Source organism: Podarcis raffonei, chromosome Z (genome assembly GCF_027172205.1).
Source record: "Podarcis raffonei isolate rPodRaf1 chromosome Z, rPodRaf1.pri, whole genome shotgun sequence".
Classification (NCBI taxonomy): Eukaryota; Metazoa; Chordata; class Lepidosauria; order Squamata; family Lacertidae; genus Podarcis; species Podarcis raffonei.
In genome coordinates this window covers 26,462,671-26,479,615 of record NC_070621.1, presented here as the reverse complement: position 1 = coordinate 26,479,615, position 16,945 = coordinate 26,462,671, and the positions used below count along the sequence as shown (strand labels likewise).

At 42.5% G+C, this 16,945-nt stretch overlaps 1 protein-coding gene across 3 annotated transcripts in view; it reads right to left on the bottom strand.

Annotated features, from left to right (window-relative positions):
* The window catches only part of COL4A6 (collagen type IV alpha 6 chain), a 179,673-nt gene that overhangs the window by 30,835 nt on the left and 131,893 nt on the right, over window positions 1–16,945 (bottom strand). For 2 of the 3 annotated variants that reach the window (XM_053373885.1, XM_053373887.1), the window contains exons 17-29: window positions 16,505–16,558; window positions 15,612–15,681; window positions 14,009–14,119; window positions 10,132–10,281; window positions 8,826–8,930; window positions 7,241–7,398; window positions 6,934–7,113; window positions 5,570–5,753; window positions 4,141–4,194; window positions 2,558–2,629; window positions 2,104–2,211; window positions 1,403–1,624; window positions 636–797 (exon numbers count right to left, since the gene is read on the bottom strand). In XM_053373885.1, the coding sequence (XP_053229860.1) occupies window positions 636–797; window positions 1,403–1,624; window positions 2,104–2,211; window positions 2,558–2,629; window positions 4,141–4,194; window positions 5,570–5,753; window positions 6,934–7,113; window positions 7,241–7,398; window positions 8,826–8,930; window positions 10,132–10,281; window positions 14,009–14,119; window positions 15,612–15,681; window positions 16,505–16,558 (1,630 nt within the window). The remainder of the gene's footprint in view (window positions 1–635; window positions 798–1,402; window positions 1,625–2,103; window positions 2,212–2,557; window positions 2,630–4,140; window positions 4,195–5,569; window positions 5,754–6,933; window positions 7,114–7,240; window positions 7,399–8,825; window positions 8,931–10,131; window positions 10,282–14,008; window positions 14,120–15,611; window positions 15,682–16,504; window positions 16,559–16,945) is intronic. The other variant, XM_053373886.1, reaches the window with a different exon arrangement.

The following is a 16,945-nucleotide window of genomic DNA, read 5'->3' as shown; positions in this document are numbered from 1 at the left end:
TTCAGGGAGCTATAGTATGTTAAGGATGCTGCATGTTGTTTAGGAGAGCCCACTCAGAGAGCGACACTTCTCAAGAGTTCCCTGGGAAGAGGTATTAATTGCTAAAAACACCCTGGGAACTGCAGCTCTATAAACTAATGCCTGTGAAGGACTGGACCTCTTTAAATAAGGTGAAGGAGGTTGACTGGTGCTGGAATGACATTCTGACTATGTTGTTATGTAGTCTCCAGCTGAACAATGTCTGGAGCTGTCCAGGGTGCCACTGTAGCTGAAACGATTAACTTACCTTGTCAGAACTTAGATCCTGCCCTATTTTTGCCTTATCTTGCTACTGGCGCAAACCTGAACATTTGCTTTGGGTCACCAAGGCTGCTTGGAACAGGACCGACAACACCCAAGGCTCCCCAAGAATATGGACATCGCATCACAGGTTTATAGGCCCATCACTATAATCCTGCCAAGTTGTATAAAAGCAAGGAAAGGGGGCTACAGAATCCAGTGTCAGTCCTGCTGAGAGCAGACCCATTGAAATTCATGGGCACGACTAACTTAGGCTGACTCTGTGTAGAAGATAGTCGGATGCGACCCAATTTTTGCCCATGAAGGTAGTTATTCCCATTTGATACACAACCTACCTCGTGATCCTGGGAAGCCGACTGCTCCCATTGGACCTGGCTTTCCTTTAATGCCAAAAGGGCCGCCAGGTCCTGGAGGTCCTCGTGGTCCATCAATGCCCAGAAGGCCTGGTTCCCCACGTCCACCTTTCGCACCTGACAGACCTGGCCTCCCATCTGCACCTGAAAAGAGAGAAGTGGTTGGCCCCTTGAAACAGCTGTTTCAGATCCATGGGTTGAGATGTGAAAAGCATGTTGCAAAATTCAAGGAAATGCAGTATGACACCTACATTCAAAGGACAATAAATATGGCAGACAGGCATGGCTTGGCTAAATGGAGAACCCTGGCAAGCCTAGTATGGCTATGGGCCAGAGGTTCTCCACCACTGTACGGTGGACCCTCCGGATACAAACTTAATTCGTTCCAGGGGTCCGTGCGCAACCCAAAAAATCCACAACAAGAGGCGCCGTTTCTACGTACCCGTGAGGCGCGATAGAGCACTTTTGCGCATGTGCGCGCACCAAAACTGGGAAGTATACACTTCTGGGTTTGCCGTGTTCACAACCCGAAAATTACATTACCCGAAGGTAATGCAACCCGAGGTACCACTGTATTAGAAAAACCAGAAAGTGCCAGACCCCAAATTTTCATCTTATTTTACTTGGGGTTCCCAGGCAGATCTCCTATCCAGGCACTGAGCAGAACTAGACCTGCTTACCTTAGGCATCATGGCTGCATCATGGGCTCTCTCAGACCAGCAGCCAACTCTAGCAGCAGCAGAACTAACCTTTCGGACCTGGAAGGCCAGGTTCCCCGAGGATGCCTTTATCTCCTGCCAATCCTGGCAGACCAGGTTGCCCTGGAGCTCCACTTTCAGCACCAAACACTTCACCAGGCGGCCCCCTTGGCCCTGGCAAACCAGGGGAGCCTGGATTTCCAGGCAATCCATTCGTCCCGTCAGGTCCTGGGGATCCTTGTGGCCCTGGCTCTCCACGAATGCCAGAGAAGCCTCAAATAAAAACAAGAGCAAAGATGTAATGTATTTTATGTTACAGCCTGAATAAGAATTAAAATAAGAAAAAAATAATTGAAGATTAAAATGAGAATAATGCAAAAATATCTCTGCAGTCAGTCAGTGGAAACTGCCCAAAAACAGGACTGACACATGACTGATAGACCCACGACTTCCGTTTTGGCCCTGTGCTATGAATCAGAAATTCCTGTGGTCAATTCTTAACTCTATGATGAACTTGCAAGATGGCTTTAGGCAAACTGGCTGTAGTTTAACTTGCAAGAGTATGAGGCAATTAAAACAGACCCACCTTACAGGGCTGTTGTGAAAATTGCAAAATGAAAGGGGGGGTAAGGAATGTGAGGTAGTATGAGCACTTAAAGAAGCCTTCCCTAAACCTGGTGCCCCACCTATTTTGGACTACCACTCCCATCAGGCCCACTTATTTCAAGTCAGATTCCAATCTTGGCTCTTACCTGGTGGTCCTGAAGGCCCTACTAACCCTGGTGATCCTAGCGGCCCTTTAAAGCCATTTAATCCTGGCTGCCCTGGAATGCCTGGCAGACCTTTTCTGCCCTTGGAGCCTGAAGAAGGGTGAGGAACAAAATCAGTTAGGCACAAGAAATAAAAAGTTCTCACAAAAAGTTGCCAGCATTCCCCCTAACAGACACATTTTGCATATGATTTTCCTTCATAAAAAGCTTTTTGCATGCTATTTTCCACTAATATATGCATGTTCCTACACACTTTGTCCTAATATACACATTTTTTTAAAGAAAAAGCATGATTTGGCTGGAGAACTGCTTCACAACATTCAGAGAAGTGTGCATTTTGAAGAATGGTTGCATTTCATTTTTCACATTGTTGAAGGAAAAATGAACTAGAGAGGTTCACAGCAGGACAGGGCAAGGAGTGTATAATACTTCATACCTGGAGATCCTGGGGATCCTGGAGGCCCAGGTGGACCAAATGCTCCAGGAATCAGACAGGGCAAAGTTATACCTAAAGGGGGGGAAATGTGTGTCAAAAAGTTACTTGGTCAATAATGGTTGAACAGGTCCATGAATCCTCTTGATTAAAGAGCGCTCAAGAGTAACATTTCCAAACCTACCAGAGAATAATGATTTCTAACTTTATTTTAAATCCTGTTTTGACTTTTGCTCATACTTAAGGCTTGCAGTAGAAGGGTGGGGAGGATTTGTGTTCAAAAGAATCCCAGTCCAGGGATGGCGGAACCATTATACCCTCCTAGTGATGTTGGACTCCAAGTCCCATAATCTTAGAGTCCGGCCACATTTGGAGGGCCACAGATCCACCACTCCTGGCCCCATTTGATGGACCAAATGATCCTAGGCCTTGCCCCCACATTCTCTTTATTACACTGGTTAATTGTCTGGTTAATTCCATGTGGAAACACCCTCTGTTTCACAGAAATACAAATGCTCCTGCAAAGTGTTTTAGGATTTTCAGTATCTGAGAAACAAATCTGCCTTGCACAACAGCTACAACAGGGATTGTTTAAAATGTGCGGTCTGGATCTTCCCCACAAAATGCCTCAAGGCAGCCAGTGTCTGGGATATAGGATGCTGTCTCTAGAGCAGCGAAGAAGAAGAAGAAAACTGAGATAAAGGGCAAATTCAATCCTGATTCTTGATCAGGAAAAACAATCACAAGGTCCCCCTCAATCTCCATTGAAATAATAATAAAATGTGTGACCTATGCTGAGGTACAGAGGAACCCATGAAGCTGTTGTGACCATTTGTTTATCTAGCTGAATGCTGCTCATTCTACAATGTGATTGCAGGCAGGGGGTATTGCAGATTGAACCTTGGATCTTCAACATCTACATGCAGTGCTTTCTTTTTTTTAAGGTGCCAGTACTCACCATGAAGTTGTTGCAGTAACTGCCACACTTTAACATTTTTTGGGGCGGGTGATCGTACCAGTACTGTTTACCCCTAAGTACCCCCAGAAAAAAAGCACTGAAACTATGTACTCTATCATGGAGATATGGCTCCCCCCTCAAAGTACAGAAACATAAGGAGCTGTCTTATGCAGTGTCTGACTATTGTTCCATGCTGCTTAGTTCTTTGTACACTGACTGGCAGCAGTTCTCCAAAATTTTAGACAGGGGGGGCATTCACAGCTCTCCCTACAGATGCCAACGTGCTCACAAAGCATGTGCTCTGCATCAAGCTGTAGTCCTTCCCCAAAGAGAAATATATATCAACTTGTTCCATTGCCATTGTGAGGAACACATGCAATAAGCAAAGACGTGGAAACACTTAGACACAAGGAAGCAGAGGGTTAGCATGGGAACACGTGATTTGGGGGCAGGGAAAAAGCACATGAAAGCAAGCTCTCCATTGGCTGTATCCCCATCAACCTGCTGCAACCACCAAGTGTGTCCCTGCCCCCCTCCCAAAATATTGTGCAACATGCTTCTCTGTGTGCCTCAGTGGAAAGGAAGAAAATTCTCCCATCACAAGTCTCATGACTGGCCTCACTCTCACCTCCCTGAGCGTCTAAGACTTCATTACCAACCTCCTCACCGCAGCAGCAATCACCTATACCGGTTAAGCAAAGGAGGAGAGGTTAAAAACAAAGGCAGGAGAAAAATAAAAACATAAAGCCAAAAGAATAACCCGCAAGTCGAAGAGTCATTTCCTTTGAACCATAATTATCCTATATTCACAGGTACTGCAAACAGGCCACAAAGGCAGTCGATGAAGTCGAGAGGAAATTCATAAAGCTTCAGACCTTTGTGATTATAGGAAGTAATATTTTTGAGTGGTGTGTGTGGTTTGGGCAGAGAAATCTACGAAAGCCTGTTTTGCTTGACACAGTTTTTTTAAAAAAGCTGCAAGATGAAATGTATTTCTCCATAAACAAAATGTTAAAATAGGCACAAGCTAGAAATTGTATTAAAAACAAAACAAAAGCAGCAGAAGAAAAGGAAAGAAAACATCGCCATTGTTAAAATTGTTCTGGAAAGCTGGCATTGGAACCTAGGAATAGGGAGGATCTTTTCGTTTTACTTTCCAAAGTGATTCAAACAAGAACATAGAAACTGCTCCTCAACAGCAGGAACATTTTCAAACCTATTTTGGCTCACTTAGGCTTGGAATCAGGGTTCAGCATCCTTTTGGAAAAGACCAAAGTCCTGGAACCCTACAAGGGCCCATTGGTACTAATCACTGACCCACAGCTGCCAAGGGAGAGCAGTAGTGGCCTCTGACACTTGCCCTCTTTCTACAGGCCATGGTGAGGAGGCGTGTGACACTGTCCTCTGTGCTATGCTCCCTACCACACTCTTTTGCCCTGCCATTGTTTGCAAAGCAGTTTGCACACACACAAACACACTGCACAACTAACTTCTACTCATCTGATTTTTCTTTTTGTCATTTCTCTATACAGTAACATTCTTGACCATTTAACAAATGCCATTTGCTCCCTATTTCTTTCTTATTTGGGCTTACAGCAGATGTGGAGAACTTTAGGCCCTCCATATGTTGCTGAACTACATCTCCCATCAGTCTTAGCAATGGCCAATGTCCAGGTATGATGGGAGTTGTAATCCGGCAACACCTGAAGGGCGAAAGGCTCCCCACCTGCTTTACAGCTATCTTTTCCAGGTGTGCAAAGGAGATCCTTGCCGAAGTAGCATCTGTGAATATACTTTTTAAAAACTTTTTTTTATATCCTATGATCGTTTACATTATTTAGAAGACATAACAATGAATCTTCTATCAACCCTATCCCAAGTATGTCATTTGCCATCTAGGTCACCATCCTCAAATAACTTCTAGCCTTCCATCATTTCCACCATATATGTACAAAATCTGCTTGTAAGGTGAGAAGTTAGAAATTTGGTTGGCATTCAGCAATAAATGTCACATGGGCTTTGTTTACTGTTTCAAAGAGTAACCCCAAATAACTTACCTGGAGCACCTGGTGGACCAGGTTGCCCTGGATATCCGTCAAGTCCTGGGTCACCTGGAGGCCCAGGAAGTCCAGCTGGGCCTGGGAAACCAACTCCAGGAAGACCACTCTCTCCACGCCGACCCTTCAAACCAGGTAACCCTGAAAAACCTTTGTCTCCTGGAAAGCCCAATCCACCATCACCCTAAACACAAACAAAAAAAGAGATTTAAAAAAATCTCCAAGTAAGAGAAGATTGGATTTCTTGCCTGCAAAAAATCAAAGTTTACTGCAGCTCATAATTTAAATACAAGATGAAAACTTGTTGTTTAGTCGTTTAGTCGTGTCCGACTCTTCGTGACCCCATGGACCAGAGCACGCCAGGCACTCCTGTCTTCCACTGCCGCAACCGCTCAAATTGTTATCTGGCTTGGTTTTTAGAGAATAATTCATCTCCTTCCTTACAACCAACCAATCCCCACACTCTCATCTTCCTTGTGGTCTTATGGATCTCTGATGTTTGCAGTAGCTCTTGGGAAAACTTTGCTTCCCAGGTCTACTTATACCTCACATGATGCTTTGCCAGAGAGAGGAGTGAGAAACCCCCACTTCCCCATGTTCTTCTGTTGCCAGGAGCAGCCAGGTGGGTGGGTGGGTGGGTGGGTAGGAAGGAGGGAAGGAAGGAAGAAGGGAGCATGCAAAATCACTGTTAAAAGGGTGGAAAGTTCTTAAAGGTGGGCACTGTGGTAGGGATTGGTCTCTGTCACAACTTTAGTGGGGTGTATAATGGATTCCAGATTAATTCAAATTAACTCATATTCAGCAAAACCATTTTCCAATTATTTTGGCAAGTAGTTTGGTTTATTCCAAGCAATATTATCCACATCTTTGAGAGCTCATCCATCACCCATGAAGATGATCGCATTATCCTGTAGGATACTTTAGAAGGAATGCTGGCTTTCTGAATATTACACTGATGTTCCTCCATGGTAGCTTGGACTAAGAGAATGACTCAGACCAAGGAATTTTCCTTTTCCACAACTCATTAAGACCAACATATAGATGAACTGTGGTCAAAATTACAGCCCACAACAGTTCAGCATTTGATCACCATATTGCCTATCCAATTGCTTTGGTAGCTACCCTTGCAAAAATCAGAAATATGGGCTCTTTAGAGACTTTCCTCCATGCAAGACTCCCCCACCAAGCCACTTCAGATTTTTTCCCCAGGTCTGTTGATTCTGCCAACCTCGAAAAGCCTTCTTGTCAGGGACTTCACCCCTTCTGCATTCTGTACGGTGCATGGCATGTTGTTGACATCACAAACACAGCATGTTGTAACAATAACGGGCTCTAATGCCCAGGCAGATGGAAAAAACACTTACTGGAGGGCCTGGTCGACCTGGCAAACCAGGTATGCCATCCCTACCAGGATCTCCAGATTCGCCTGAAGGCCCTCTAGGGCCGACATTCCCTGGATCTCCCTTGGTGCCTCTGCCTGAGGACAGATACGGTTCTCCTTTCTCTCCTTTGATGCCTGGAAGACCAGGCTGACCAAAGAAACCCTGGGATGCAAACAAATGAAAAAATAGTTAGCAAACAAAGAGATATACAGATGCTTCTTCTTAGGAAACTGTAACAAAGGACTTGGTGGGAAGCATGGAGAATGTTTAGGGATGAACATTTACTTACCGGTTGACCAGGTGGCCCTTGTGCACCATCTCCTGGATCTCCCAAAGGTCCTTTTGGGCCTGGTTCACCAGGTCTTCCAGGCTGACCAGGGGCACCTGGCTCCCCTTTCAAGCCTGCTCGTGTGATCCCTCCATCACAAGCACAATCTCCAGCTTCACCTGGGAAACAATGGTTCAGTTCTGTGACCACAGTTTAGAACTCAAACCATGACTAGAGCCTCTCAACATCCACCAAACAAGCCACGATTTATAGAGCTACTTGTCTGCTTTTGTCTTCACATCTGTTCAACACACCAATTCCTAAATGAAAATCCTTCTTGGATGGAGTGTGAATACCATAACTTTATATCAATTCAGACATCACTTCAAACCATGATTAGCACAAACCTGGGTTTGCAAACTGACTTCAAACCATATCATCTGATTCTACTTTGCTGGCGAATTAATAAACTGTGGTCAGCAGAGAACAAACCAAACAATGGTTATGTATTGCTAGCCATGGTTTGGCATGATGGTAGAATTAAGACAATATTTGCTCAATAGGGCTTATTTCCACTTCCCCATGATTTTCATTTCCTGATGCATATGAAGCCCCACCTCTTTCACCTTAATTGGCATTTAAGCTCTCTGACACCGACCCTGCTTTGCACTTTTAAGGGTCCCTGTCTAATTCCTCCCACTGTTGGAGTTTTGCCTAGCAAGGCTGGGAAAAGCTGTTGACAGTGATAAAAACTTCTCCACGCGAAGCGCCACATCTCTTCTCTGGAGATGCATTTAAAGGGACAATATAATGCTATCATTTGGACTCTCCAAAGATCCAGAAGTTTGCAGAAGTTATAAACCACACACAAATATGTTGTTTCAAATTCACAGTGATATTCTGTCATACCACTGGTCCATCTAGCCTTCCCCAATCTAGTGCCCTCCAAAAGTTGTTGGATTTCAGTTCCCATCAGCCCTAGCCAACATGATCAGTGGCCAGGGATGAGGGGAGCTCTAGTCTAGCAAATATCTGGAGGGTCACAGCTTTCCCATATCTGGGCCTCTATCCAACATAGTGATAAGTTAAAGCCATTTAGCAATATTCTTGTCCCACTGATTAAATGTTTTTCACTAGTGGGACACTGTTGTGCAAGAGAATTCCATGTTGTTAGTAACTTTGTTGCACCATAGATTGCAGAAGCTGTTGTACAAAGCTTCCGCTAGCACAGCTGTTGCTGTCGAGTCTTCTGCTGTGCAACACTAAAACTCACCCACCTGCTAGTGCAAGACCCCTTGTACTAGCAGACAGAGAATGGATACAGCCTCTGGTCTACAATGACCAGCAGCAGCTCTTCAGGGTTTCAGACACAAGTGTTTCCAGGCCCTTCCTGGAGATACCAAGGATTAAACCTGGGGCATTTGTATATAAAGCACACATTCTACCAAAAAGCTATGCCTCTTCCTCCAAATTTCCTAAATGCATTGTTCCTCTTCATCTCACCCCACCTGCAGTCACCATGTTCCATGAACAAAGGACCATGCGATGTTCAATTCTTGGTGACATCTGGGTGAAAATGCACAAGGGCCATGGAAAATCTGCTCACCTTTGTAGCCTTTTGCCCCGAACAGTCCTGGTGGCCCTCTCTGTCCTGGGGTTCCTGTCTCCCCTGGTTCTCCAGCAAGGATCGCTCCCGGAGTAAATATGGGAACTGAAGATTTGGAATAAAACAATTCAGAACAAGCTTACTTGAAAGATTGCCTGTCCCTGCATAGACCTGTAAGATCACTTGGGATAATCTGTAGAAATTTAACTGATCAAACTGTAAAGGTAAAAGGTAAAGGTACCCCTGCCTGTACGGGCCAGTCTTGCCAGACTCTAGGGTTGTGCACTCATCTCACTCTATAGGCCGGGAGCCAGCGCTGTCCGCAGACACTTCCGGGTCACGTGGCCAGCGTGACAAGCTGCATCTGGCGAGCCAGCGCAGCACACGGAACGCCGTTTACCTTCCCGCTGTTAAGCGGTCCCTATTTATCTACTTGCACCCAGAGGTGCTTTCGAACTGCTAGGTTGGCAGGCGCTGGGACCGAACGACAGGAGCGCACCCCGCCGCAGGGATTCGAACCGCCGACCATGCGATCGGCAAGTCCTAGGCGCTGAGGTTTTACCCACAGCGCCACCTGCGTCCCTGATCAAACTGTACCCTTCGCCATATCACAGGGCAATGACTCCCAAAAAAGTATTTTTGAACACTGCCCCTGCACTATGAGATACCCTTCCACCTCCCAAACTTGACGCATCATCCACCAGTTGCTTCAGACGTCCTGTAAATATTTATATTTTTGCATGGGCTTTCCTTGACCCACAGGACTAGAAGATGTGATTAGGAAATTATTGTTTCTTGAGACTGTTGTCTCAAGAATTTCTGGTATGTTTATTTTTATATGGCTTCGGTTTTTAAAAACATATTAAGCAGTTTAGAAATACTTTTAAACAAACAAACATAAAAACACCATGAATTTGTGGGGTGGAAGAATGTGGAAAACCACAAGGCCATGAACGACAGAATATGCAACATTTCACCAGCACTGTGGGATTTTCACTTTTTTCTACACAGCATGGGGAGGAGTGGGAGAACATTTATGCTGAATATGATTTCATTTCATTTATATTTATCTGATACTTTTTCCTTCAAGGAGTTCAATACGATGTATGTGGTTCTACCCCTCACCCATTTTATGCTCTCAGCAACACTGTGAGGTAGGTTAGGCTAAGAGACAGTGGCTGGCCCAAGGTTACCCAGTGAGCTTCACAGCTGAGTAGGGACTAGGACCCTGGACTCCCAGGTCCTAGTCCAACTCTGTAGCCACTACACCATGCAGTACAAAAACTGAGCACTGTAATGTACTTACATGATGGTCCAGGTAACCCAGGAGGACCTGGCAAACCTGGCTCTCCATCTCTGCCTGGTGGACCAGGCAACCCAATTGTTTCTCTGCCTGGGTCTCCCATGTCTCCTTTTGGTCCCAGATCACCTGGGATTCCCATACGACCCGGGGAACCTAAGACAGACAAGATTTGTTTCACATTTCCAGTCATTAACACTTTATAAAATTATCTGCTTATTAATATCTATCTTTATTCTTTTAATTGCTGCAAAAAAAAAAAGAGGAGGAGAAAGAAACTTCCCTCTATTGCACTGGGAGGGCATTCCCCCTGTAGGTCAGTATTTTGTCACTGATGAAATGTTAATGGGAGGAGTTAACAGTGGAAGAAGAGGAATATAAGAAGAAAGAAGGGAGCTATACCATCCTTTCTACAGAGTCCAGATCACTGCAATCACCTGCAGAAGCCCTCTTGACTATCCCACCCCCCCAGTTATCACAAATTCATTTTGTTTCCATGTAAACGAAGTTTTTCGGCATGGGAGCAGGTGTGCCACAGAACACTTGAAATCAGACAGGCCGCTTCAATTTAAATATTTTGCCGCACGCCAAAAACATTTCCTGTTTCGTAAAGTGTTTTAGAGACTTCATTTGATTCAGTGTTGATCACTGGCTCCATATCTTATTATGTTTCATTGTACAACCCCAATAAATATTTTTTTAAAAAAAATGAGTTGTAGTTTATAAATACTCATTAAAAAGATTGTTGCTGTTGTTTATTCCAGTTGTCAGCCACTTTATACAAAAAGAAAATGTCTCAAAGCTGCTTAACAGCAAAATGAAACGCGAACAGATAAAACCACCTGAAAGTCAAATCTAAAATTCTTCCAGGCAGACACTTATCTGATAACACAAGGAATATAATTGACATTTTGGAGTTGTTGCAAACGAATATTAATACGAAAGCTGTGTTAGTTTTTATTGATGCGGAGAAAGCCTTTGATAATATCTCTTGGAGCTTTATGAAGAAAAATCTTAAAGGGATGGGAGTGGGACAGGGGTTCGAAAATGGTATAGGAGCAATCTATTCAGAACAAAAAGCAAAATTGATTGTAAATAATGTGGTGACTGAAGATTTTATGATAGAAAAAGGAACACGTCAGGGTTGCCCTATCTCTCCATTATTATTTATTTCGGTCCTGGAGGTGCTGCTGAACATGATCAGAAGGGACCGGTCTATTAAAGGAATACAGGTCGGAGCCAAACAATATAAATTGAAAGCCTTTGCAGATGATTTGGTTTTGACTGTACAGGAGCCGGAATCTAGTATGAAAAGAGCTTTGGAATTGATTAAAGAATTTGGTCATGTGGCAGGATTTAGATTAAATAAGTCAAAAACTAAAGTATTAGAGAAGAATTTAACTCCAATAGAAAAGGACAGGTTTCAGAATGAAACAGGTTTAACTGTGGTTAAGAAAGTGAAATACCTAGGGATTAATATGACTGCGAAAAATTTGAACTTATTTAAAGATAATTATGAGAAATGCTGGTCAGAAGTTAAAAAAGATTTAGAAATTTGGTTAATTTGAAGCTTTCCTTGTTGGGTCGAATTGCAGCTATAAAGATGAATGTTTTGCCAAAAATGTTATTTCTGTTCCAATCCTTGCAAATTTTGGACAAGATGGACTGTTTCAAGAAGTGGCAGAGAGACATCTCTAGATTTGTCTGGCAGGGCAAGAAACCTAGAATAAAGTTTAAAATTTTAACTGATGTAAAAGAAAGAGGTGGATTTGCCCTGCCAGACCTCAAACTGTACTATGAATCAGCAGCATTTTGCTGGTTAAAAGACTGGCTGCTTCTTGAGAACACAGATATTTTGGATTTAGAAGGTTTCAATAATGTTTTTGGGTGGCATGCATACTTGTGGTACGACAAGGTTAAAGCACATAAGGCATTTAAAAACCATATTGTCAGGAAAGCTCTGTTTAATGTCTGGACAAGATATAAAGATTTGCTGGAAAGTAAAACCCCGAGGTGGTTGTCACCTATGGAAGCTAAGTCTCAGAAAAAGCTCAATATGGAGGCCAAATGGCCAAAATATTGGGAAATTTTGGAGCAAGAAGGTGACAGATTGAAACTGCAGAGTTTTGAGAAATTAAAAGACAAAGTGCGAGATTGGCTTCATTATTATCAAATAAGAGAGGCCTATAATCTGGACAAAAAAATTGGCTTCCAGGTGGAGAAATCAAAATTGGAAACAGAATTGTTAGAACCAAAAACTAAGATTTTGTCAAGGATGTATAACTTGCTGTTAAAATGGAATACACAGGATGAAACGGTCAAATCAGCGATGATTAAATGGGCGCAGGACATAGGTCATAACATTATGTTTGCTGACTGGGAGCAGTTGTGGACCACCGGTATGAAGTTTACGGCATGCATAGCCTTAAAGGAGAATATTATGAAAATGATTTACAGGTGGTACATGACCCCAGTCAAGCTTGCAAAAATTTATCACCTGCCTGACAACAAGTGTTGGAAATGTAAAGAAGCTGAGGGAACATTCTTTCACCTTTGGTGGACGTGCCCAAGGGTTAAGGCTTACTGGGAAACGATATATAATGAACTGAAGAAGGTATTTAAATTTACCTTTCCTAAGAAACCAGAGGCCTTCCTTTTGGGCATAGTTGGCCAACGGGTGCCAAAAAAAGATAGAACATTTTTTATGTATGCAACAACAGCAGCAAGAATACTCCTTGCCAAGTATTGGAAGACACAAGATCTACCCACCGTGGAGGAATGGCAGACGCAAGTGATTGACTACATGGAGATGGCTGAAATGACTGGCAGAATCCGTGACCAGGGAGAAGAACTGATGGAACAGGACTGGAAAAAGTTTAAGGACTATTTACAAAAATACTGTAAAATGTTTGAATGTTAATATGATGTGGGAAGTGAAGGTAACAGGGTTTGTGGGATCTGGTTAAATGTGAATGAAAAGAAGAATGTTAAAAAGGAGAAGGGGTTATGAACAGAATAATATTATGTCATAGTATATAAGATGAGGAATGGGTTAAAACGAAAAATTGGGACATAATAATTTGAAGAATATAAATTTAAGTATGGTTTAAATAAGGGTTTGAATTTGCTGATTTTGATTGGAACAAAGAGGAACACAAAAAAGGGGGATGTGAGGAGGTCAAGACAGAGGGGTATGGAATTTTGTAAATGTAAGAAAGTGGATTTTTCTTTTTTTCTCTTTTTCTGTTTTTCTTTTTTTTTCTATATATTTTTGTTTTTCTGTCTTTTATGTGAGCCTCATTTATGGTAATGTTATATCTGAAATGATGAATTTTTTGATTTGTAAAACTTCAATAAACATTTATTTTTTTAAAAAAGAAAGTCAAATCTAAAACAATGCATAATGCAAATTTCTTAAAATGCTCGTCTATGATTGTGAGCAGTTAAACTATACAGAACAAAGAAGTGAACATGAATTTGTCTAATCTTCTTCCAACGTCATCCAGGTTGGTGGCCATTGCTGCCTCCTGTGGGACTGAGTTCCATAGTTTAACTATGTGCTGAATGAAGAAGTCATTTCTTTTATCTGTTCTCAATCTTCCATTATTCAGCTTCATTGTATGTCCACGATTTCTGGTGTTGAGAGGGAGAAAACTTTTCTTTCTCCACACCAAGCATAATTTTATAAACTTCTATCACATCCCCTCTTTCTCGCCTTCTTTCTAAACTAAAAAGTCCCAAACTCTGCAAACTTTATTCACAGGGGAGCCACTCTGTTCCCTTGAGCTACCATGCAGATTATTCAGTTAAAAGAAGAGGAAGCAAAGAGTCCAGATACCACTTGAATTCTGCACCTTAAGGCAAGGATCCTCAACTGGATTACCTGGAGTAAGTGCAGGAAACCCTGCTTGGCCAGGAAGGCCTGGTAAACCATCGAACCCTTGGTCCCCTCTAGCGCCGGGGGTTCCGCGTGTCCCAGGCTCTCCAGGAGGTCCTGGCATTAAACAAAAGGAACAGGAAAAGACTTCAGACCTATCTTGCATTCATATCACCAAAATCACCATGTTCACTCATCATGGCCAAGACCACAACACTAAGTGATGTTGTTGCCTTTTAAATCTTTTTTTAAAAAATGCTTTTTATTAAGTTTTCATTTTAAATACACCAACACCAACAAACCAAAAACATCAAGTCTTTTTACATGTATCCTACTTTATGCTCTGTAGAGCCATTGACTTCCCTCCTTCCCTTCCGCAGGTTTTCTTATTCCAATCTTTAATTCACACTTTCATTAATAAGAGACTAAACCATGACATAAGATTTATTTCAGTCCTGCTAACGTCTTCAAATTTCTACACCTCTCACTTATATAAACCATAAATTTACTCCATTCTTTTTGGTACTTTGCCTTTTAAATCAACTTTCTTTTCCTTTAAAAAAATGCATGCAAACAATTCCCAATTTCCCATTCTCCCCCTCTGAGCAAGCGGAATATAATTTTTTTGATCATCATAAATAATAAATGCTAGCACCATCCCTACCTAACATTTCTGTATATATTGACTTCACTCACAATGAGTGAGGAAGTCTGAAGGGGGGCGGGGAATCTTCACTCATTTGAAGTTAGGATGGATGGAGCTAAAGACACCAGCACATTTGATCACAGATTGCATCTTTAGCTCACATTTAGCCCTTGGAAACTCCATGGCGGGGCTCAATAATAAAAGGTTCGATTTCTGACAGACACATTTCCCAAGTCTTTGACTCGAGGCTTTCATGTGAGCACTGTGCTGCTTCCCTTTTCGATTCCCTTTGAGCTGTTGTTTATCTGTTTGCTTTGTAACACAAAACCTCTCAATAAAAACTAATTAAAAAAATGTTCTGAAGACACATGAGTGGGCTTTATAATGTGCAAACTGTTTAACTGCTGTATAAAATGAACTGTAACATGTGATCTAGCCTCATCAGAGGACCATTGATGAAAAGTTGTATGTCTGTGTCAGTGGCTGTGTACCCCATCTTTTGGGGTGCCCTGCTTTTTACTTTTTGAAACCTGGCAACCCTATGTTTAGTCAAAATTGTGCTATGCTTTGCCCTGCCTGGCAGCTAGCTAGCCTGCCTTCCACAAGGAGGGAGATACTAGAGCTGGCACACTGAGCAGGCCTTGCCCGGAAAGGAAAGTACAGAGTTTAAAAGCTTTTCCTGTGCCAGGTCCACTTGGGGCTATCCAGCAGGAAAATAGCAATTAAACACTCAGCCTTGCTTCTTGGGCAAGGCCTGCTCAGCGTGCCAGCTCTGGGACCGGTAGGGATGGTCTCATGAGATCTCACGGGGACAATCTGGCTTCCCACAAGTTCTCACAACAGCATCCCCACTGCACATAGTTGAAATCTCACATAGTTGAAAGTTCTCAAGTTAGATGGGTGCAAGATGCAGGTGTATCATATATCAAAACCTTTGCAAGAGAATGAAGAAGAAAAACGCACCCGAGACCACGGCACCTTCTCCATCAACAGTAACTGTAGGACCTGGTGGACCAACATCCCCAAAGTCGCCCTGAAAATGAATCGCAATATATATGTATACATGAAATGTGTGTATGCGTGCATGTCATACATGCAACATGATTACAGTTGCCAATAGCAGAATTACAAATACAATTCTTTGAAACGGATTCTGTTTCTTCTTGCAATGGCTGTTCTGGCATTTGAGATTTGTTTTGTGAGCTGGATTGTAAATCAACACAGACCTACGCAAGTTAGACCTGACAACAAGAAGTTACAGCACGGAGTGCTCCTATTCAATGTTACAGCCAGCTAGTGGCACCCCTTTTCAGGATACTCCATTCCATCCCACTGTCCCCAGTTTCTGGAGCCACTCAACCCTTATTTCACTGTGTTTCTATCCTGGAAGGTGGGTTGAAAACTTTTTTTGTGGGGGGATTTCTCAAAACCTGGTCCCTCCTCCATGCCCCAATGCTGATACCTTCACCTCCCCTAGGGCATGGATGGTGCCATTTTAGCTGCATATAGATTGACAGAGAACTGCATTTGTTGTTATAAGTATACAGTAAGCATGCAACTTACACAGGGTTCACATTCCGGGATCATGCCTAAAGCCAAAATCTCATACAGTCAAAAATACAGTCAATGGTAGGTGGGACTACCAAAATCCTTTTTCCCAGATGCCCACCTGCTTTCCTTAAAAAATAAATAAATAAATAAATAAATAATAAAAGCTAAGCATATAAAGCTGAATGTGCACAAGTTAGATGTGCGTAAGTTGCAGGCTTACTGTATTAGATGCTCAAATGCTTTTGTTTGCTCCATATATCTTAAACATCAGCACTTGTGGTTCTTGTTTCCGTTCAGGAAATTACCTTTCCTCCTGGTGATCCATCCCGTCCAGGAAATCCTGGTTCACCTGATAAACCCTGCACGAAAATTATTTATTATTATATATTATTATTAATGAAAACTGTGATCATTTCTACCCACTTCTATGGCGGCATGCAGAACAGCAGCTTGTAGCTCTTAGCTTATGCACAAGAACAACACAGTACTGAAGAGGAGGATACAGGGGGCAGAAAAAAGAAGCCTCCTTCATTGCCACCATTAATATATTAGGTGCTTGGATTGTAAGCAGCTTTGAGAAACAACATTCACATTTGGAAAGAAATGCATTCATTATGTATTTATTTGGAAATTTATAGCTTGCTTTCTAACTATTATTCTCGGAGTGACTTACTATTTTTTATATTATTTTTGTAATTAAAAGTGCAAATACAACAGTAACATTCCAAAAGGACATTACAACAACC